Below are 23,213 nucleotides of genomic sequence, written 5' to 3'. Positions count from 1 at the left end.
GCTTTAAGAGCAAAAGCTGGATCAAACATGATTCTTCATTATGATGGAAAGCTAGTCAAAGAGTATACTGATGGAAAGAAACTCAAAAGAGAGTGCTTAGCATTGAGTGTAACTTGTGATGGAGAACATTTTTTGCTTGGAGTACCTCCTGTCACTGATTCTACTGGAGCTTGTCATACTGAGAAGATTATTGAGATTTTAGAAGAAAACTCACTCAAAGAAGACATTAAAGGTCTAGTATTTGACACTACTGTGTCAAATACAGGTAGAGAAAAAGGAGTAAATTCCAGGTTAAACATCTATCTTGGAAGACCTGTTATGCATCTTGCTTACAGACATCATGTCTATGAGTGTCATATTAAGAATGTTGCAAAGCACTTCAGGACAACCTCAGGTCCAGATAATCAACTCTTCAAGAAACTGTTGGATGAGTTTTCTCTTATTCAGATTGATCAAAATAAACTTAGCAAATTCAAATATGGAGTAAATCAACAACTTGACAATGCTGCTAGAGTATCCCTAGTAATCATCACAAAGTTGTTGGATGAAGACAAAATACCCAGAGGTGATTATTGGGAGCTTGCAGAAATTGTTCAATTCTATTTATCCCCAGAGATTGATCAACTGACAGTTCAACAACCTGGAGCAATTCATCATGCAAGGTTTATGACACAGGCTATATATTACATGAAGCTGCAAATTCTGAGCCAAATGACAAATATTGTTTCCACAGCTTCTATAAGAAGAGAAATTGAGGCCATCTCTGAGTTTGTAGCATTTATTATGCAAAGTGGTTCTTTTCTCAGACTGTAATTTCTCCAAGACATGACATAGAAGCAATTTGGGAGATGAAGTCATACATGAAGAGCAGACCTAATGTTGCAGCCAAATGTCTCAATAGCATTGCAAACCATACATGGTATCTTCATCCAACTTTGATCCCATTTAGTTTACTGGATCCTGGAATGTCAGATGAGGAAAAGACTGAAATTGCTGAAAGAATCCTGATGATAAGTGATTAAAAGGAAAAGGATCCTCTGTCATTTATTTATAAGAAGGTTAATGTATCAGGTTTCATTGACAAAGAAGGAGAGAGGCCCAGGTTGTCTGAGTTTATTGATTCAGAATCCATTTTGATATTTAACATCTTAAAAATGGATAGCCAGCAGCTTGAATGGATGAAGAATCCACCTAGTATGTGGAACAGATTGTCTGGCTACACAAAATTCAAAGATTTTATCTCCAACATTCCTGTAACTAATGATGCTGCAGAGAGGCTTATACAGGACTTTGTTAATGGAAGCCATGATGAAGAGCTGAGGCAAGATCTTCTTCTAGCAGTGGACCAGAAAAGAAAGGCTGGAAGACCCCAAGGGAGTGGTGGAAAGAAAAGAAAATGTTAATATGTTGTAGAATTAGTGGTTAAAATGTCTAGTATAGTATATAAATAATATTAAACATATAATTTGTACTTTTTAATGGATTTTGGATTTTCGTTAGCCTAATTAGGTATGAAAAGGGTTCGAAAATCGATTTAGACCCATTTGACAATGATTAGATCAGTATTTTGTTTGATTTTGTCAACCGCGTCAAACTGCATAAAAATGGGTAAATTGTGTCAACTACGTATCTTTGAACTCACTTCAAACCTAACAAACGGTTTTATTCAAACTGCTCCCAATTTTTTTCTAACTAATGAGGGTTAATAGTACATGGTTCAACATAAGATTAGCCTGTATCTTTCAAACTGTGACTAAACAAGCACTGTAAAAATAGGCTTTTTTTACCCAAAAATCATGATTTTTGAAACTTAAGGTGGCTTGTGTAGTCACAAAAAAAAAGTTAGAGCTCTAAAACTTTACAGATCTCATTTTCTCACATATACGCAGCAGAAAAATGCTAGGAGCAGTCAAAACAAAATGTGACCCTGAAAATGGGACACCCTAATATATACATACATACATACATACATACATACATACATATATATATATATATATATATATATATATATATATATATATATATATATATATATATATATATATATATATATATATATATGTATATATATATATGTATATATATATGTATATATATATATGTATATATGTATATGTATATATGTATATATATATATAAATATATATATATATATATATATGGGCGCTAATACACTTTCGCACCTCCTCCGAACTTACAAATTTTAATTGCAGATTCTGAAAGATCGTCGTTTAAAACGAAAAAAAATGGTATTCAACAACAAATTTCATCAAAGTAAAGGGCTCTAACTCGATCTCGAAGTTTTGAAAAAATACACACAAAAACGCTAATATTCGCCATCTTTTTTCGCAAGATAAGATTTTTCCTGTTCCAAGTCTTCGTTTTTAAAATTTTAATAGCCTTTAAACTCTACTTTAAAAAAGACTGGTTCCTATTAGCCTAAATGTTTTTAATTTTGCCTTAGTAATAAAATGCAATTTAAAAGTAAGAAATATAATTTAAATGTACGTAGCTTAACATTTTTCTAAATTAAACTCTATTTACTAAGTTTTTATATTACAATGGCGAGACCTACACAAGCTGAGTTCGATAAAATTTCTTTAGTAAATATTGGAGTTCGATTTAAAACGAACAAAGAAGAGTGCGTTAGATGGTGTAGAGAGTTTGGTCTGCTTTCTCAAAATGTTACTTGTCCTCGTTGCAACTTGCAATGTAATGAAAAACAATATAATCGATCTGTTGACAAAATAACTTGGAGGTGTCCGTTTAAACATTGTAGAAAAACTATAAGTATACGGGTTGGTAGTTTCTTTGAACGATCTCATTTAGAACTGTGGCAAATAATTGGAATTACCTATTTGTGGACACGTAGTGCTGGAAGAAGTAGAGGAATGTCGTCGGAAGATATTAGAAAAGAGTTAGAAATTTTTAGTCAATCGACGGTCGTAGATTGGAATCAGTTTTGTCGAGACATAGCTGTTAACTATTTCTTGAACAACCCAGTTCAATTAGGTGGTCCCGGCAGAATTGTTGAAATTGACGAGTCCTTATTTACAAAAAGGAAATACAATCGTGGAAGAATTGTTGAAGACCAATGGATTTTTGGCGGTTATGATGTTACCACAAAAGAAGGGTTCCTTATACCTGTTGAACGTCGAGACGCTGCCACTCTTATACCAATCATTAGACAATGGATAATGCCTGGTACTGTGATATGGAGCGATATGTGGGCTGCGTATGGAAATTTGGCAGGGCACGGCTATCAACATGGAACAGTCAACCATACATATCACTTTGTAGACCCTATTACTGGAGTTACAACAAATAGAGTTGAGGCAATGTGGCAGAGAAGTAAATCAAAGTTCAAAGCAATGTTCGGTTCTTCCAATCGAGAAATGATTCCTGATTACTTGGCAGAGTTCATGTGGGCGCAAAGATTTAAACAACACGGTTTTTTTTTTTTATTTTTGGGAACAAGTTGTTGATATCTATTAATTTTGATAAGAAAAAAATTGTTTCATGAAACTATTATTATTATATTTACAGTAGTGGCCAAAAGTTAAAGACCACTCATTTTTTAGTTGGTTTCTTAATCTTTCAATTAAAATTAAGAAGATTCTAATTGACATATTAAATTTTTTTTTTTAATGTCTTGTTAATTAAAACATACGGATTAAAGTGGTATAATTTTTTTAATCTAATTTTAATTAAATAGCGTTTAACTTATTAAAAAACTGATGAGTACTTATAAATCTTCTTTAAATAAGTTGGACAAAATTTAACGACCACTTTCAAATCTTTAATTTGCACTTATTAAAAATAATAATCCATTATTTTTTTTTAACTGTCTTAATTGCTTACTACGTTGGCTATAAAATAAAATGTCGAAACCTGAGTTTCGATATCAAATAAACATTTATTTTTTGAATTGCAATAAGGATATAAAAATATTGCAAAAATGCGTGCAAAGATCGAAGAAAAAGACAGATACGCGGCTCTTGTATTAAAAGAAGAAGGCTATAGCATCAGACAAATAGCAGAAAAGCTCGGAAGGTCTCACTCTTGCATTATTAACATAATTCAACGATACAAAGAGACCCAGTCAATTAATGATCGTCATAGGACTGGACGCAATAAAATTTCAAATGACCGTGATGTTCGCTCGTTAGTGAGATTAATGAAAGAAAACAGACGAGCATCATCTACAGACTTGTCTACGAAATGGACACTGTCAAATGGTCTGAAAGCAAGCCCTAGAACTGTGCGAAGGGTCCTCCACAATATAAATTATTTATGGCGTGCTGCTGCAAAAAAACCACGCTTAAATAAAAAACAAAAATTTGCCAGGAAAGAGTGGTGCAAACTACATAAAAATTGGTCAACAGATCAGTGGAGCCGTGTGGTCTTTAGTGATGAAATGAACGTTGAGGTAGACAACAGAAAAGGTCGCGTAATGTTGCGTAGACTTCCAAGCGAACGGTTCGATGAATCATGCATTTTGAAACGAACAAAACAAGGCAGTGGTTCAATAGGCATTTGGGCCTGTATGAGTGCCTATGGAGTTGGCGTTTTTCATTTATTCGATGGTAGACTCAACAAAGAAAGGTACATCGAAATTTTGGAAAACTCGCTTATTCCTAGCATTGATTTATGGCAGTTGCAAGATGGATTTATTTTCCAGCAAGATAATGCGTCGTGTCATAAAGCGCATGTTGTTAGCGATTGGTTCAATTCTAATAAAATTCAAGTGCTTCCATGGCCTGCCAATAGTCCAGACTTGAATCCAATAGAGAATTTATGGTCATGGCTTGATCAAAAGCTTGGTAAAGAACAACTTTACAATTTGGAAGATTTGAAATCTTCTATCTCTCATCATTTGAAAAATGTGCCTGATGAAGTAATCAAAACTTTAATGAATTCAATGCCAGAACGAGTACAAGAGTGCTTGAAAACAAATGGAGGAACAACACGTTTCTAAATTATTTTTTTACTGCTTTTTGTAATATTTTTGAAAATGGTCTTAAAATTTTGTCCAATTTTTTTTCCCATTTATATTTTTTACTAGTCAGTTTTTTAATTTTTTAACATTATTTTGTAAAAAAATTATAAATTCTTTTATAATAAATATAAAATACAATAAAAATTCTTTCTAAAAATGTTTTTCTTTTTTTGATACCTTTTTCCAAAATAAAATTATACTAAGGTTAAAAATAAATTTTGAAAAAAAAATGAGTGGTCTTTAATTTTTGGCCACCGCTGTATTTAATAAAAGACGAGAAAATCATTAATCAATGCAAAAAATTAAATTTGAAGTTTATAAGAACTTATATTAAGTTTATTTATTAAAACAAACTAATTTTGGTATAATTAAAACATTGCACATTTCGTTATTTTAATTGCAAAATCGTAGTAGTTAATAATAAAATAAAGAAGTTAATGACTTGTAACTAATGACTTTAAAACAACGATGTTTGCGCAAGAACATTAATTTAATAACTTAATTTAACAATTAATATAACGCGTGATGACAATAAAAACCAGGTTATTTAATAAGCAAAACAGTTTTACAAACAAAACATAAGTAAAACAATAAACATAAGGTTAACTTTAAAAAAGATGGCGAATATTAGCGTTTTTGTGTGTATTTTTTCAAAACTTCAAGATCGAGTTAGAGCCCTTTACTTTGATGAAATTTGTTGTTGAATACCATTTTTTTTCGTTTTAAACGACGATCTTTCAGAATCTGCAATTAAAATCTGTAAGTTCGGAGGAGGTGCGAAAGTGTATTAGCGCCTATATATGTATATATTTATGTATATATGTATATATATATATATATAAATATATATATATGTATATATATATATATATATATATATATATATATATATAAATATATATATTAAATATGATAATATTTAGTCATATTAAATAATCAATAGATAAATAACATCATAGTAGTCATACTAAATTATTTTTTATTTAAAATAAACTCTTACTTATGAAATGATATACCTGCCCCGGCTTTATGTCTTTCTGTGCAGTTATATGCACAGCAAGAATGCACCATAGTTAAAGATAATCAAAAAATATAATGCAAATGCAAGAGCAAACTTATCGAAAAAAGTTTTGCCACTAAGTGACGTCATGCGCAAACTTTTTTTTGGCTTCACTTTAAATAAGAATTATTTAGCCTAGGCCGGGTCTATAGTTTTTAATGGTCTAAGACGAAGACATTGAAATTTTTTTGGGTTTGAACTGAAAGGCAGTTGAGGTAGCGCATTAAAGCAAAGGTAAAAGAATTTGAATACATTTTTACATTTTTCAAGACTTTATAAAAGAGATCAAGGGAAAATTGCGCAAAATTGTTGATAATGGTGTGCTTCCCAAATAAAAAACATTGAAAGTTAAATAACAGTAAATAAGAAATAATCATCTAAAGTTTCAAGTAAAGAGTTTGGATCGTTTATCCAACCGTTATAAATGTATCATAATAAACTAAATAGATACTTGTGTGTAAATAGTCAAAATATAAGTTTAACTATTGACCTATCCTTAACAATAGGCAGTCAGCTACTTCCTCCTTTTGGGTATTGTGAGGTATTCGAGTCTGCGAAAGATATTAAATACAGTGTAGCAAATAGACACAAGTTCATATGTGAATTGTCGCAACACGTTTTGTACCAGTATTGTCTTTTGGTTCTCTGGTTTGCTATCATCATTGGGATTATCATATCAGCTGTGGGCTCGTTTATTCAAGTTTTTCAATACTTCTACTTGATATGTGTAAAATACAGGTAAAAGAAAAATCTTCAGAATATCAAAGTAAATTTATTGAGAAACATGATGTAAACTTAGTTATTGTTCTTTTCTTATTTAGCTTAAAAGATCGACAAAATATGTTTTTGCGGCCCTTCACTTTGAGGGAACTTCTTTATCTTGACTTTATCTGTACAAAGAACAATAAATTATACGCAGAGGTTATGCAAACCTTAGAGTTTCGAGGTTCGACAAAAATGATTAAAAGGCGACGTTATCAAACTCCTATTACAGAAATAGACTTGGAGATGACTAAGTAAGAGTTTGTCAATTCTACGATGACTTTGCGGAATTTCCCAGTTGGTTCACAATTTCTTTTTAAACATTTGTATGCTGACTGAAAACAAAGTGGAGACATTCTCAGACAGTCACAATATTTTTTGTAAACCAATTATTCTTTCGTTGCTCATTAATTGAAAACCTAATTTTTGTTTTATTAAACAAACATAAAAACTTTCTTTATTAGTATTTGGCAAGTTTGCTGTTGTAATCTGATAATATCCCCTCCCCCGATGGAGGAAAGATTGCTTGAAATTTAATGACTTGACGCACATTCTTAATTGCGCTTAAATTCATCAAATAATTTACTGGTCAGTCGCTAATATTCTTTCTATCTCGCGTTTTTTTGGAAATGGCTTAATTTTCGTCTTCAAATCATTTGTACCTTCAGACTGTGAGCTAGATTTCAAAATGTAATAAATTAAAAAAGGATATAAAATCCAAAAGAATACAATTGAATACGGGTTGAAGGGAAAAAAATAAACGAAAAGAAGATTTAAAAAGGATATACTTGTTTTTAATTTCGTTCTTAAAAAATTAAAAGAAAATGACTATTAAAGACCTAGTTCTTTCTAAATTCGTGATTGTATCCAAAATATATTTTACAGTGAAAGTTCAAACTTCATATCCAGAATTTCGCTAAAATAAAAGTAAGTTGAACGCGAAGCAAAGTTTAAGTCTACTCTGAATACATTAATAAGTGAAAATTTATTATAATTTTTTTTTACGAATTCTTAACTTGATTGGTAATCATTGTAACTAACTCCAACAGTTTAAAAGAGAATCAATCAGCTTAACACAATTTTTTCAGAATATGATCTGATAAGATTAAATCTAGCTTCTTAGGAGTTAGAATTTATTTATTTATTTTTTCAAATTTGATCATCTTGTTTAAAAATTAAACATATGGCCCCATTCAACGTATGGAATTGGATATTACATTCAATTCGAACGACATCAACGTTCTATAAAATCAGTTTTCGAAAGTTGATTTGACTTTACCGCTGTTCGCACGCCGTACTTTACGATTTCTGATCGGCTGCTTCATTATCTTAACTCTGGTTTAGGATTTATCTAAAGAAACTGTCGTTTGCATCAAAATTTTTACTGATTTTGATAATCAAGCAAGTCAAATAATATTATTTAGAGAAATGTTAGCTTTTAATAGTTATTATTAACTACTTTAAATCAATAATTTAAATTAATGTAAATATCCGCTAATATAAAGTGTAAGTAATTCATTGTAAAAAAATAATGATTGTAAAAGTTAATTGCGTTTAACGCTATTTTCCTTTCGGATTACAAATCGAGATAAATGTTAGTAATTAAAAAGTAATTAAGTTTTTCTTAAAATTAAAAGGAAATTTTAAAAATCATAACTGTATGTTTTTAAGATTCGAATTCTCTCATAACATTATTAATTTCTTCATAGCAATAATGATTGGTTAATTAAAACATTATACAAATCCCAACGGACCAATCGGCGTAATTAAGATGTCTAATTCAATTATTCGATTTTCATTCAAATTCAAATATCAATTCTTTGTTCTGGAAAAATAGTCGTTGAAAAGCTTATATTTAAAAATTAAGGCATAAGAGTTTCTGTATTTTAGTTATAAAATAGTGATAAAAATGGATTGTAAAGTGTCTGAACAAGAAATTCCAACTCCATCTCTGATTCCAAGAAGGCATTCTTCTGGAAATATCTCTTTTAATGAAAGAAAAATTAATGAAATATCTCAAATGTTTATGACACCAGCAGCACCCAGAGGTGGTCGATATTTAAATTCTAGTTTATCTTTGTTAGGAAAAGCCCCTATGAAAAATGTCAACACAAAGATCGGAAGGCGTTTGTCATTGACTGCAATGCTAGAAAATGGCAAATCTCAAGTTCGAAAAAGATTGGATTTTGATTTGATACCCGTCGTTGCAGAATCGAATGAGAAAAAGAGAAAAATGACTACAGAGTTTTTTACGGTTTTACATAAAAACGATTTAGCAGTTCCTTTAAAAAGCCTTGACTTTAACCCTCCAAGTGCAAAACGTGTTAGGTTTGAGGAATCTAAAAAAAATATCTTATCTTTATCTCCACCCGAAACGCCCGTAATGGATCCTTCATATCAGTTTAAAAATAAAAATGTTAGCACGACAGAAGGCTTCACTAGAATAACGGCAAATGAAAAAAGGAAAATTAATGTTAAAAAGTTGTTTTCTTCGAGCGAGTCAAATGAAAAAGTGGAAATTGGATTTTTTCATACTTCGATTAGAAAACTAACTTTAAATTGAGAATGATTAAAGGTTGATAAGAAGCAGGTATTTTAGTAACATGGTCTATAAAAAGATCCACCAAAGAAAAATCAAATTTAGCCTCCGATTTTTCTAAATACAAATATTAAAACTTTGAAAATATCAATCAATTTAATGTTACTAAAGTTCGAGTTATTATTATTATTATAATAAATATATTTCTTATATATTGCAGCTATATTTAACATGAAATTAACTTTTCTTAGTTCGTTAACGTCTTTAAGCAAATTTGCTACTTAACTTTTGTTCAAAGCAAAATATTGCTGTGGTTGCTGGAGATTTACTTTAATAGAACTGAAGCAATTTTCGTTTCTTTCTGAGTTATTATGTAAATAAATGTTGAGAGTATTCGTTAGTATTACTTAGACTTCGATTTTCTTTTCTGTTTGGAGTTTGTAAATCGTTATTAGTTTTTATTTTAATTATTCGTTAGTATTTAAATTTTGTTAAATTTTTTTTTTTAACAATTAGAAAATAAAGAAAATATTTTTCAGTAAAAGACTTCATTATACCTTGAGGTAGTATTTGATGGACAACATTTAAGTTTTTTTTTTTTTTTCTTAAATTGTTTTAATCTTTTCTTTAGTAAATTTTAATCACCAGGAATGACGATTTGATTTGAAATGTACTAAAATAGCTTAACAAAAATTTGATTGATTAAAAACCACTAATTTTTTTGTATTACTGAATAAACTTTTTTTCTTCCTCCTTTAATTAAAAATCGAAACAGCTTATGATATTGAAACCATAAGTTTTATCAGTATAGCTTACTACAATTACTGCTCTTCAAACTGGCTAGCTCTTTTTTTGTAGAGAACCAGTGTACACAGAGAGAGGACATACGTTTGATCGTTTTTAATTGGTTTTTCGATTTTCATGATTTTAGACGCCATGTTTTTGCCAAAAATACTAACTACGAGTGAAGGCTACCACTAAATTTTTGTTAAATATTATAAAAGTATTCCTTGTTGTGCTACAGTAGGTTGCCATAACAGGCCCGAGAAAGGATTTCTTATAAAATGCGTCACAACTCGACTTTCTCCCCCCCCCCCCTCCTCCCCCTTACTTTATGATTAATTCTGATAGAGAATTTTAAGCTGACTAAGAATCGTATAAAAACATAGGTCTCAAAATCAATGGAAAGTGCTCTAGCTTAAAATTGAAAGTACAATAATATACTTATATATCGCTTATATTCGCCATCTTGAATAAAGATTTTTTTTGTTTTAAAAGTTATTTTTTAAAAGTACTAGCAACCTGGTTTTTATTTTTTTAAATAAAGGTTTTGAAAAATAGAACGTTATGGGAATTCATTGCGTTTAATTATTATCACGCCAGCTTGTTTTAGTTGGATTATTCTTTAGTTGGCTAAAATATCTTTTAAACTTTTATGGAGTTTAAAAGATATTTTAGCCAACTAAAGAGTAATCCAAGAGTAAACTTATTCCATAAAAGAGTAGCCCCTGAAATACTTCTTAAGAAATCAAAGCCAGAGGGCTATTTGGACTTCTAAAGTTAAATGACTTAACTGGATACCTACAAACGCAAGCTTTTAATGTGAAGTAAGCATAAAAAAAAACCCACACCCATCATTACGTACTCAACGACGAAGATTAGAAAATCTAAAAATCCAAAGTGGTATTTTAACGGAAGTCTTTGAGTTTATAAAGTTCTGTTAATGGAGGTGTTTTAAAAAAACATTGTCTTATCTATAATAAATTATACTGAAGAACTAGAATTAAAAGTTAATAATGTTATTTCTGGGTTCCATATACCAGGCAATATGGATATCTTTTAACATTAGCTTTACTAAAAGTGGTGCTATTTCCAGTTCAATAAAACACCCATGTGACTCAACTGGTGCTATTGATTTTTTAGCAGATGTGCTACATTTAATAAAGAATATAAGAACATCTTTCTTATGTAAAAAACATTTCATAATAACAGCAAAGATTCAAGAAAAATATTAACTTTAATCACCAATTATAGATTCAAAACACCTTAACAAGTTTGTAGACTTTCAAGAAGGTATGGATTTGAAGTTTGCTTATATAAACTCACATCTGAGCATCTTGATGAAAAAAATTTCAACAAAATAAAAGTATCAAGAGTAACATCTGTAATACATCATCATGTAAGTTGTGGATTAAAATTATTGCAAATGAAAAAAAAGACGATTGCTCACAACTGCTTGGTTTATAGGAATTCTTGAAAAAATCCTCAAAGGGTAGTTATGATATAGATAACCGTTAAATCTTATCAGGTTTTCTTGACATAGTCAATAGTAAGGTGCTTAGCCACAGCAGAAAGAGCACATTGTTTTACCCAAATATTGGGACAAAACCTCCAGCTTAATCTTAAGTAACGTTAAGCGAAATTGTTTGTTTAATATTGCAGGGTACATAATTTCTAGAGTTAAAAAAATATGAAAACGTTTTTTTATTAGGCCTAAGACTGTTGCATGCTTTGCATTTACTATTATCAGTTTGGTTAACATCGAAATCCTAGTTGAAGCTTGCACGCTTAAACAATTCATCATAAGATTTTTACGTTTGACTAACAAATGCAGATCTTGTAGAGGCTGTGCAAGTTCGCCGTGTTGTTTTTTCTTTTTTTTTTTTTTATCGCATATTGGTAGTGTAAGATCGCAGATTGTGGTGTTTGTCACAAATAAAAAGTAGTCTCTTTTCGATGCCTGTTCATGAATGAACTCGATTTGTTTTGTTTGATGAACTCAAGTTTTCTTTCCGTTGTAATCTGAAGTCATCCTCAGACGTAGATATTTTAAATAGCGAAACAGCGTTTTGTTTTTGAAAAACACCACAGCCGAAAATGGAACAATTAGCAGCAGGAGTTTTTCATAAAAAAATACGTTTGCTAAATGAGCTAGCGAGACGCACGTGTTTGCTTACAACAATTCACATATTAGTAGATTGCGTTATTAAAAAAAAGATTGGCAAAAGCGACCTACTAACTGACATATTTTATGATTTTGCTGGAGCATAGTTGCATTCAAAAACTTGCGATTTGTTATCACTATAGGTAGCTACAAAATCTTAAAAAAAAAATAAGAATCAATAAGAAAGCTAAATAAAGTTTATTTACTGTTAATTCAAGAAGGCGTCGGTGGTGTAACGGTTAGCATTGCTGCCTTCCAAGCAGTAGATCCGGGTTCGATTCCCGGCTGACGCACTCGTTTTGTTTTCGATTCCACGTAAGAACCACTAAATTATCTCGGTACTGTTGTCACTACGTAACAAAATTTAACTCTTTTCTTGTTCCTGGCTTAAAACTATAAATTCCCAGTTCTTTGTGACTAAACAAAATGTGAAGGAAAACATTTTCGGTGCTGAAACTTCGCTTTCGTGGTCAGGATAATGAATTTTAAAACTTGGCTTTTTCATACAATAATACAAGGCGCTATTAGTTAAGCAAAGGTTTAATGACAAAAGTATCAGTTGAAAAATAGGGAAAACAAGTGAAAACAACACAGAAGTTTGGCACAAGTTTGGCACAAGTTTGGCACAAGTTTGGCACAAGTTTGGCACAAGTTTGGCACAAGTTTGGCACAAGTTTGGCACAAGTTTGGCAGATATGCTCGCTATTCAAACCAGGAAAAACTGTAAAGATTCAAAAATGTAAAGATTCTTGTTCTGTACGAAGCAGTTATGGAATATTTGTTTCTGAACAGAAAGAAAAGCTGATTTCTCTTTAACTTCTTCTTTTCTTGGCCTTCAACATATAGTTATTATTCAACATTCAGTGTCTGGATTTATACTTATCTATCCATGTTGGTACACAATTTTAGCCTTTTTTCTTAAGCAATTTTTATCAAGCATTTCACATCCTCATTCACATCAAAAGCTAATAGGAAAGTTTTATCAAGCATTTCACATTCCAGGATGGAAGGTTTAAGCTTGACCTTTGAGGCTTGAGCTTGTTACCATAAGATGCTTCCCAGCAAGCACACGACGTTGAAACAACGTTGAAATAACGTTGATCAACGTTATTTCAACGTTGTTTCAACGTCGTGTGCTTGCTGGGTTGTGCTTCTCCTGAAGGTTCAATACCATAAAAATAGTTATTACAAAAAAGTATTATAACTATAATACTTTTTTATAACAACTATTTTTATGGTATTGAATTCCGTAATAAAAAACCTTTATACAAAATATTAATAAATTAGTAGTAAAAACAAGACAAAGGTGCGATATTGTAATATAAAATCACGATATTAACAATTATGATGAGTTAGGATAACTATGATACAGTTTTGATGAAATTTGATATTATTACCACTAAATCTTCTATTTACAACAAGGTCTAATATAATACTTAAATACTACTATAATTAACAGCAGGCTTAATACTAATTAAGCTGGAAGATCAAAACATTTATATAAAAATTCATAAAATTGTTACTAATAGTCTAACAGTAATTGGCTAATTGTCCTAATAGAAATCTAGATCTCTTTTCTTGGTCACGAGTAAGGTCTTCTACAATCTTTATTTCGTGCTTCTTGAAAAGGGTTTAAAACTAAAACTATAAATGAAACTATTTTACTTCTAAATTTAATAGATTTAATTTAATTTCTTTTTTTTCTTTTGATGGTGTTGAGTCTTCTTTTTTTTTCCTTAGGTTGATTTTCATTAGTTTGATCGCTTTGTCCTTTCACCATTGTTTTAGGTTTAGTAGATAAAACCAGGTGATAAAATTTAGCAAAATGATTGGATTAGCGAAGTTAATGACTTTTAGCATCGAAACACTGGAAGTTTTTTTTCACAAGAAGTTGTTTTTTCTATTTTTTGCTTTGCTTAGAAAGATGCATATTTAAGCTTCCATATTTATACAGTACATACTGCTTTTATATTGGAGAAAATGCTAATTTTTAAATATAAACTAAATTGGTTTACCTAGCGATCAAAAAGTGTAGTGGTAAATGCCATATAAACCTGACATTATTTATTTAATCAATAAATTTTATTGATTCTATTGTTAACTTAAAATAAATTTTCATGCCCAGAACACACGCAGACACGAAGACATACAGAGACACAAGTTTTGTTCCAAAATAGGAAATCCATGAGGAAGTTACGAGACAGTCTGCCCAGGTATTATTTGGGAAAAAAAATTCTCAGAAGTACTTTAGTAATAGCAACTTAAGATTTGTAAATTGGTAAAATCTCTAATATTCATAGTAATTTTTTACTGATATTATTCAAAAATCTTATGTTATAACACAAGTTAAAAGACAATATACACAGATATTGATTTCTGAAGGTTTGCAAATAAAATAGGAAGCAAATCAAAAATTAGAAACAGTTGATTTATTATTCAATGTATTTTCTCATTTCTATTACACTTAGTATAGTTTAAGATTATTTATGTCTATTTTACAACAAGAATTTTATTTTGAATTATAAAAGTGATTATTCTCAAAATAATACTAAAAGAAAAAAAGAGACTTAACAAAATGAATTTCTTTAGACTCATTGTTGGGAAAGAAAGTGTTTAGTCAGATCATAACAAGAAAGATGCAATCAAAACAATCTGTGCTCCCAATAAAATCCTTTTTTGACTGGTACATTCTGCAGGAAAACCAATTTAACCTTTTTAACACTGGTTACTGCAAGAGCTCTTGTTAAATAACACGAAATTTGAATTGGACAATGAATCGTTCTGCCGACTAAGGTCACTTGGGCAAATCTAAATCAGCTAGCATTTTTAGGGGTATAACTAAAACTTGAGAAATTTTATATAGAATCTGAATCTGATTTAGCTAATTTAAATGATATTATTTTTTGCTTCGATGATTTGCTTTTTTAGGTAGCCTATTTTCATTTCTTTCTTTCTTTTTTTTTTTTTTTTTTTTTTCACAGGAATGGGAGGAGGTTACAATTCCGAACCGTACTAACATACTACAGACCGGAATAAATAAAAGAGTCAAATTCTTGACCAAAAATGTATTTTTCATTTTGTAATATTTTTTTAAAACCATTTTACAGTTCTTATGAAATTTTATAACTGTAATAGGTTTGCACTTATTCCAAATTAATTTTTTCCGTAAAGTTGGTTAATAAATTTTTATTTGCCGCTAAAATTTTTGTTCTTTACATTTTTTGTTTGTCAATCATTGTTATTACAAAAGTATTTCGATTTAACAATATTTTACTAGTCGCTTTTATTGTTAAATAACAGGTTTTCTCCAGTAGTAGAAAATATATTTCTTTGTTATAGAGTTTAGATCTTATGTACAAATACACCTTTCTTTTGTGAAGATCATATCAGCTTTTGATTTTTCTAAAACATCAACCAAAACTAGATTTAAGCTAAAGAAAAAATGAGTGTTTATTTTGGTGCAGGAAAAAACTAGGTAGTGAAAAAATAGGGATATGATAAAATATGTATAATATTAGGAGAATATTGTGATGTCTTCAACAGAAGAAATTATTCAGTGAAAGACACGCCCATTGACATATAACTAGCTATTTTAGATAATTGATCTTTTGTAAATGTTCAAACTAAATAGCCTAAGTAAGTTATGGAGAGAACCATTTACAATAAGATAGTTGCATTGTAGAAAGGCTGAAGCAATTGGAGGTCTGAGGAAAAAAAAAGGAATAAGGTAAATTTCAAAATTTGAAAGAAAAATTGACAAACTTTTTGATAATTTGGAATGCGCAATTATAAAACTTGATGACAAAGATCATTATAAAGAATGTGCGGAAAAGTTGAAATGTTTAAAAGAGTTTAAAACATCATCTATTTAAGAAAAGTTTACATTTTTAAGAACATAAAAGAAAAAGTTTGAAATATGAGCAAGTTTCATAATGGGTTAAAGGGTGAAACCAGAAAATAGCACAAAAGAGTACTGAGAGAAGAACACCAAGGAACTTCAAAAAAGGGAGATAACAATATTATGCTTTAAAAAAAAACATAAAGGAATATGAGCTACAATAAGCTCTTGGATCATCAAGAAACGTTTGTAATGAAAAAAAAGCATTTGATGCCTCTGTTTTAAAAGTAAAGATTTTACTTTAGCGGAGTATGTAACATTGAGCACTAAGAAGACAAAAGCAAGAAGAAAGTCAAACAATAAAAGATAAGTTCAGTTACCGAAGCTTTATGCAGTCTACAGTCATGAAAAGAGAGATAACTCGATAACGATTCTGAAGATAAGATAAAAGTAGGACAATAATCCCCTCCGCAGAAATCCAACGACATCTGACTGTTCAGATTTAGTGTTAATGTGTAAACGGGGGGAAAAAAAAACGTCTGCCCTTTTATCCATCGAGTAAAAATTTCCTGCCTGTAAGGACTGCAAAAGCTAATGACGTTAGTCAACTTTTAAATCATGTAAATATTCCCGCTGAAGCCACATTTTATGATAGCATCAGAGGGAAAGGCACAGCTCCTGAGGATAGCAGTGACACTGAAGTTGTTGAATATCTTTTTTTTTAATTTGTATTCAGAATTTTGATAAAGCAATATCAAAATTAAGTATGTTGTCTTATTTGAGCTGTTTTGTGATACTAATTTATGATAAACATACTAAAGAATGTAAAACATGTTGTTAGCAACCTCATCCTGTAAAAGAAAAACAAACAAATTGCTACAAATGCGCCCAAGAACAAAAGGTTTTTTGAAAAAGCACTCCGCTCCAGCGTTGATTTTTGGTGCATAAAGAGCCTAAGTACTAAATTAGGACAAAAAGCACTTGAGGCAAAAAACAAAAAAAAGTCTTAAAATATTTATCGTTATCTTAAAATATTTCATGGCTTTATGGCTAAAGTATGCTCATGTGTATTCATTTGACACTGAATATAAAACCAAATCACTGGAAGTAGTTTGATCTTTATTGCCTGATTTCAGTATCGGATTGAATTTTTGAACTCCATTTATCTTCAAAATAGGTATTTTTGATTTAAGTACGTTTAGCACTAAGGTCTTCAATTACTAAACACACTGTGCAACAGTACTTTGGTTCCCAGCAAGTTATTGCTATTTCTCAATCCATTTTAACGCAAAGCATAAGAAAACCTCAAATTCTTTTCAAACTTTGTTTTTGAGGTTTACAAGTTGAGTTTTTGTCAAAAAACAGCTTTTTTTCGTGACTTTTTGCTGATACTTTTGTGATTTTTATGATAGATTTTGGGACTTTTTGGATATAATATGAAGACATTTTTTAAGATTTGCACAAGTTTTATTTTTCTCAGTTTGAAACAATTTTACAATATTGATAATGGACAGTTTTTCTAGATTTGCGAGTGCTTAATGTAACATTTTATCGTACAAGTCCCCAAACGCAGTCTCCTATCGTGCTTTCATTGTAAGATCCCTGATATCTGCATTCAAAGTACATTATGTCTTGGTGGAATCACTCTCCTTGTTCCTCTGAATATTCAATATTCTCCTTGAATAAAAAGATGCACATCAAGGATATGGACCTTCAAGAACATCTTACAACCCATTTGGCCTCTGATAACTTGGAAAAGAAGATACTTTAAGTTGCAGAGTCTTTGTTAAGACTTGTAACAAACTGCTTCTCAGTCCTAATTTGATGAGCAACGGAGGAAACAACGAAGGAGTTTTTCCTGGTTTAAATAGCGAGCATATCTGCCAAACTTGTGCCAAACTTGTGCCAAACTTGTGCCAAACTTGTGCCAAACTTGTGCCAAACTTGTGCCAAACTTGTGCCAAACTTCTGTGTTGTTTTCACTTGTTTTCCCTATTTTTCAACTGATACTTTTGTCATTAAACCTTTGCTTAACTAATAGCGCCTTGTATTATTGTATGAAAAAGCCAAGTTTTAAAATTCATTATCCTGACCACGAAAGCGAAGTTTCAGCACCGAAAATGTTTTCCTTCACATTTTGTTTAGTCACAAAGAACTGGGAATTTATAGTTTTAAGCCAGGAACAAGAAAAGAGTTAAATTTTGTTACGTAGTGACAACAGTACCGAGATAATTTAGTGGTTCTTACGTGGAATCGAAAACAAAACGAGTGCGTCAGCCGGGAATCGAACCCGGATCTACTGCTTGGAAGGCAGCAATGCTAACCGTTACACCACCGACGCCTTCTTGAATTAACAGTAAATAAACTTTATTTAGCTTTCTTATTGATTCTTATTTTTTTTTTAAGATTTTGTAGCTACCTATAGTGATAACAAATCGCAAGTTTTTGAATGCAACTATGCTCCAGCAAAATCATAAAATATGTCAGTTAGTAGGTCGCTTTTGCCAATCTTTTTTTTAATAACGCAATCTACTAATATGTGAATTGTTGTAAGCAAACACGTGCGTCTCGCTAGCTCATTTAGCAAACGTATTTTTTTATGAAAAACTCCTGCTGCTAATTGTTCCATTTTCGGCTGTGGTGTTTTTCAAAAACAAAACGCTGTTTCGCTATTTAAAATATCTACGTCTGAGGATGACTTCAGATTACAACGGAAAGAAAACTTGAGTTCATCAAACAAAACAAATCGAGTTCATTCATGAACAGGCATCGAAAAGAGACTACTTTTTATTTGTGACAAACACCACAATCTGCGATCTTACACTACCAATATGCGATAAAAAAAAAAAAAAGAAAAAACAACACGGCGAACTTGCACAGCCTCTACAAGATCTGCATTTGTTAGTCAAACGTAAAAATCTTATGATGAATTGTTTAAGCGTGCAAGCTTCAACTAGGATTTCGATGTTAACCAAACTGATAATAGTAAATGCAAAGCATGCAACAGTCTTAGGCCTAATGAAGAAACAAAGTTAGACAAGAAATGTAGCAAGATAAGTTTTCCAGTTCAAACCACTGGTACTGATATTTTTGGTACTGCACCAGAACGCGTGCTATTGACCCTCCAAGATTTACGGCTTGAAAAACAACCCGTTTAAAGAACGAGCAGATATGGTTTAGAGATGAATTAAGAGATGATTTAGAGATGAATTAAGGAATAAAAATATCCTCTCATCGTACGTGTGAAGATCTTTAAAAGGACTTGGTGTCTGTTACATCAAAAACTAATAGGAAAGCCAATCGACTTAGGAGGTTTTTTTTTAGGGATGAAAAACAGAAATGCTCAAACACTTCAAAATACCGCGTTGATCATCACTCTATGGTCATTCGATGCTGTTTGAGTTTTATTTTTAACTGTTAAGCAAGTTAAGCAAGTTAACACTTTTTAATTATTCTGGATATGTAATCCCCAGAAACCAGGACGCTCTGTGTTTTTGTTTCCAAGAATCTGTAGGTTACAATGAAACGATGTAGATCTCGATAAAACGATGAGGGCTTCTTCAAATTCTGCTTTACTGGCAAAGCAGACAGATTTTTTTTTACTATTTATAGCTTTTTTAATCTTTTGATAGGGCATTGAATATACTTTTTTAAATTATCTTTAAAAAACTTACTACAAACTTTTGTTGTATTTGCATATATTACATGCACTTAATGGATTTGCCACAGCTAAAAACTGCGGTAAGGGGCAAATCGAAAACCTTAAACACTCTATCAAACCAATTTGCTATTATGGAAAAAAAACAAAGTGCATGCAAAAGTGCTGGATTCGATTGAGCTCTGATGCTGGTTATTTTAATCCATTTCCCGCTAAAGAACAGCTTACTCTTTGGACAACCTGATAAAATTTGTTCAAAGAAGTTTTAATTTTTCACTATTTGGTTAAAGTTAGCATTTTTATTGAAAGTTTCGTTGATTTTTTAAAAGCAGTTTTTGTTAATTGGAAGAAAAGAAAAAAAAGGACGTCTTTCAAAGACGAATATTTAGTAAAAGTGGAATTTTTTTCCTTATTAAATAAAATCTTTTTTTTCCAATTGATGGTATTTTCAGATTAAATCTGCTTTGCTAACTTTTTGAATAACGAACCCTGCGATGAAAAATACTTAACCAAATACTTAACCAAATACTTAACCAGATACTTCCATGCTGCTATGAGAAAAGTCGGAAGTAGAGACCCTATTTAAAGTAAATATGAAAAAAAACCATAAAATTAAAGTAAAAGTATTAACCATCACATTTTTGATCTTCTCATTTGAATTCGATGATCTCGATGGTCTCGATGGTGAAAAGCTTCAGGGAAAAAAAACAAATTGATTTACTTCATGCATTTTTTTAACTTGCTTAACTTTTAGTATCTCCTTTTCAATCCCTAAGATGACGATGATAAGGAATATTTCGCAGAACAGATTATTTATATCATAATTATGTAGTTACAAAATAATGGTTTTAAAGAAACAGATGGAACTCAAAATTTATTTATCTTGTTTATGAAACGTAACAAATTAAAACTTAAAAGCTAAATTTTATGTTAAAAATTAATTATTATGTTGTTTTTATATTGTATATAATTAAAGTAGGTTATACACCACCATAGTTGTTGAGGAGCACAGGTATAAATATATCTCTGAGTGTGATTATACTTCTCTGTAAGATTATTTTTGAATAAAAGGGACAATTTTAATCCGGCATTTTAATTTTGAGCGACTATTTTAATCCAAAATTCGGCAAATAGATTTTAAATTGCTCACTATTTTAGTTAAACTTTTAACTAAAATTAATTTATCACTGTATCAAGTTACACATCACACTCTCTGTATCAAGTATCAAGTTACACATCACACTCTCTAAACTAATAAATTTATGAATTCTTTTCTTTTAATGCGTTTTTTTTTTTTTCTAAAATAAAAAAAACAACATTTTAATAGAATTTCGCGATTACTTGAAGACACACGTATCGTGTTAACGTGAAGGTGACAATGTTTGCTTGAGTAGAAAGATTTATATTAAAACTGTTATAGATAATATATATACAAATTTGTATTTACAAGTTCTGCACTTCCCATTGCACCTTGCGTATAGATTCTTTGAAATAATCGGCTGTTACCATGGTGTTCAAACAGATTATACCGCTACGATCTCTCATACTTTAAGAAGTCTTTAGTAACTGCTGCCGTATACCAAGAGATTCCGCCTTTTTGTTTTATAAAACGATTATAGTTACTGACGAAGAAAATTTTCCAAACAGAATTCGACGTCATTAAAATACTCCAAAGGCGTTGTAAATTCTTGCGCGTTTGGGTGTGTATTAGATATTGGCAACTAAAAAGAATTATTTATTTAAAACATATAAATGATGATCATATAATCATATCATATGTAAAAAATCGGTTCAAAATAATCGTTCTTTTAAATGTATATAAAGAGAGCATTTGCTAACTTTAGATATATTATTCATCGTTTACTATTGTTTATAATTTTAGTATATTTTTTAGATTTGTATTCCAGCTGTTTTACTTCTTTCTCCTTAAATTTTGAATTCAATTAAAAGATTTGATCAGAGGTTGATAAAGTCAATAAAACGACGTTTAAATTGTTTTTCGTGAAAAATGGCGACAGCAGTCACAGTGTCTAGACTGTTTCGTTCTTGAGTTGATAAATGAAATTAATTTAATTTGTATCTCAAAAGGCTTATAAAATTCAACGGCACCGAACTTATAATTAAGTAAAACATAAGGAAAAGTGCTAAATAATGTAGAACATAATTTTACACCTGTTAAAAAATGAACAGCTAAAGAAAAAGAATTTTAGATTTTTAACTGGAAATTCATTTTGAAAATTATAAGTTAGTAGAAATTTATTTATGATTAAAAAAATAGTTTTTTTTTCTTTTGCCATAAATTATAACGACGCTGCTAATAATACGATATATCGAAGCCGTAATTATCATTTATAAAATACAGTAAATAAAAAACCCTTTCTTTTTAATACAAAAAAGAAAAAAAAAAATTACCTGATAAGCTCTTAACTGTTGCGTCGGGTGTTCTTCAGCTAATTTATCGAAAGTTAAACTGCAAATTCGTGAACGATTATCCGTAACATTCTCGTATGCTGGTAAAGTAGAATAGTCCAGATAATAACTGAGCATAGCAATATAATCAATTGCCATTCGTAGAACTTCAATCTTTGAAAGCTTGTGTTTTGATCTCTCGTTGTTCACTGGAACTTTTCTACGAAGATTTTCAAGAGCATCGTTTAAAACGTGACGCCGCCTTCTTTCTCTAGCGCTTGCTTTTAAACGTTTTGATCGGTCCGCTTTACCATGCAGAGTCTTGAGTGGGGAACTTTCCTCTGAAGTAGTTGGTGAAGGACATAAACATTCAGAACAGTCATCTTCTCTCAAAGCTTGGTATGCTGGCATTTTCATTGTAAAAAGATTCCTGCGAGTTTTCCGGAGAAAAAAAGTTAAATTGACTTCGAGGCTGAGTGTAAACGAGAGTTATTCTCCGCTGTACAGTTTAACTGCTGGCCAATTTTCAACTACTGCTGACCATAATGTTACAACCTTTTATATGAGAAACCGCTGCTACTTTTCGCGCCTGCAAACCTTGAATGTTTATTGTTTTGCAAGTTTAAAGAGCTATAGTTTTATTATATTTTCTTGTTACACGTGTTTTTTAAAACAAAGAAATGAAATCGATTCTCATTCGACAACAAAATGCTTTGATCATAAAAAAACGATATTGACATTTAATTCAAACGCCTCGTGGTGGATTAAGGGAAAATTAAAATCAAATATAATAATTCGAATGTTAGGCCATGTTCCCAATGAACCTTTCAAACTAGTTCCCAGATTTTTTTGATAGAATCATAATACTTAAGAACAATGCATCTGGCTATGAAATTGTTTACTCTTCTTAATACTTCTAAACCACACAGCAACCATTTTAAACCTACGGTTAACTTAACAATAGGCGTTAATTAGATTTGCAACAAAAAACTTGATGAGTA

General features: G+C 30.6%; 2 protein-coding genes and 2 non-coding genes across 4 annotated transcripts in view; 2 read left to right on the top strand and 2 right to left on the bottom strand.

Moving 5' to 3' along the window:
* LOC149888441 (uncharacterized) overlaps positions 1-7,240 on the top strand; it is a 20,216-nt gene extending 12,976 nt beyond the window's left edge. Inside the window, exons 4-5 of the mRNA XM_090088515.1 lie at positions 6,569-6,800; positions 6,884-7,240. Coding sequence (XP_089944641.1) covers positions 6,569-6,800; positions 6,884-7,082 — 431 coding nt within the window. The 3' untranslated portion in view covers positions 7,083-7,240. The remainder of the gene's footprint in view (positions 1-6,568; positions 6,801-6,883) is intronic.
* A 5,288-nt stretch (positions 7,241-12,528) lies between these two features.
* Positions 12,529-12,600, top strand: Trnag-ucc (transfer RNA glycine (anticodon UCC)). The gene has a single exon. It is a non-coding gene; the product is annotated as a tRNA-Gly (tRNA).
* Positions 12,601-18,414: 5,814 nt separating this feature from the next.
* On the bottom strand, positions 18,415-18,486 carry Trnag-ucc (transfer RNA glycine (anticodon UCC)). The gene has a single exon. It is a non-coding gene; the product is annotated as a tRNA-Gly (tRNA).
* A 2,686-nt stretch (positions 18,487-21,172) lies between these two features.
* On the bottom strand, positions 21,173-22,915 carry LOC149888438 (basic helix-loop-helix neural transcription factor TAP-like). The gene is made up of 2 exons (XM_090086583.1): positions 22,216-22,915; positions 21,173-21,524 (listed from the first exon to the last, which is right to left on the bottom strand). Exons 1-2 carry the CDS (start codon positions 22,627-22,629, stop codon positions 21,423-21,425), a joined length of 516 nt encoding a protein of 171 aa, XP_089942709.1. The 5' UTR covers positions 22,630-22,915; the 3' UTR covers positions 21,173-21,422.
* Between the last annotated feature and the right edge of the window lie 298 nt (positions 22,916-23,213).

The sequence above is a fragment of the Hydra viridissima genome, unplaced genomic scaffold (genome assembly GCF_058129835.1).
Source record: "Hydra viridissima isolate aposymbiotic clone 2 unplaced genomic scaffold, HvirCarnegie_v1 scaffold_5, whole genome shotgun sequence".
NCBI lineage: Eukaryota > Metazoa > Cnidaria > Hydrozoa > Anthoathecata > Hydridae > Hydra > Hydra viridissima.
Note: the sequence above shows the minus strand (reverse complement) of the source record. Positions and strands in the feature narration are given on the sequence as shown.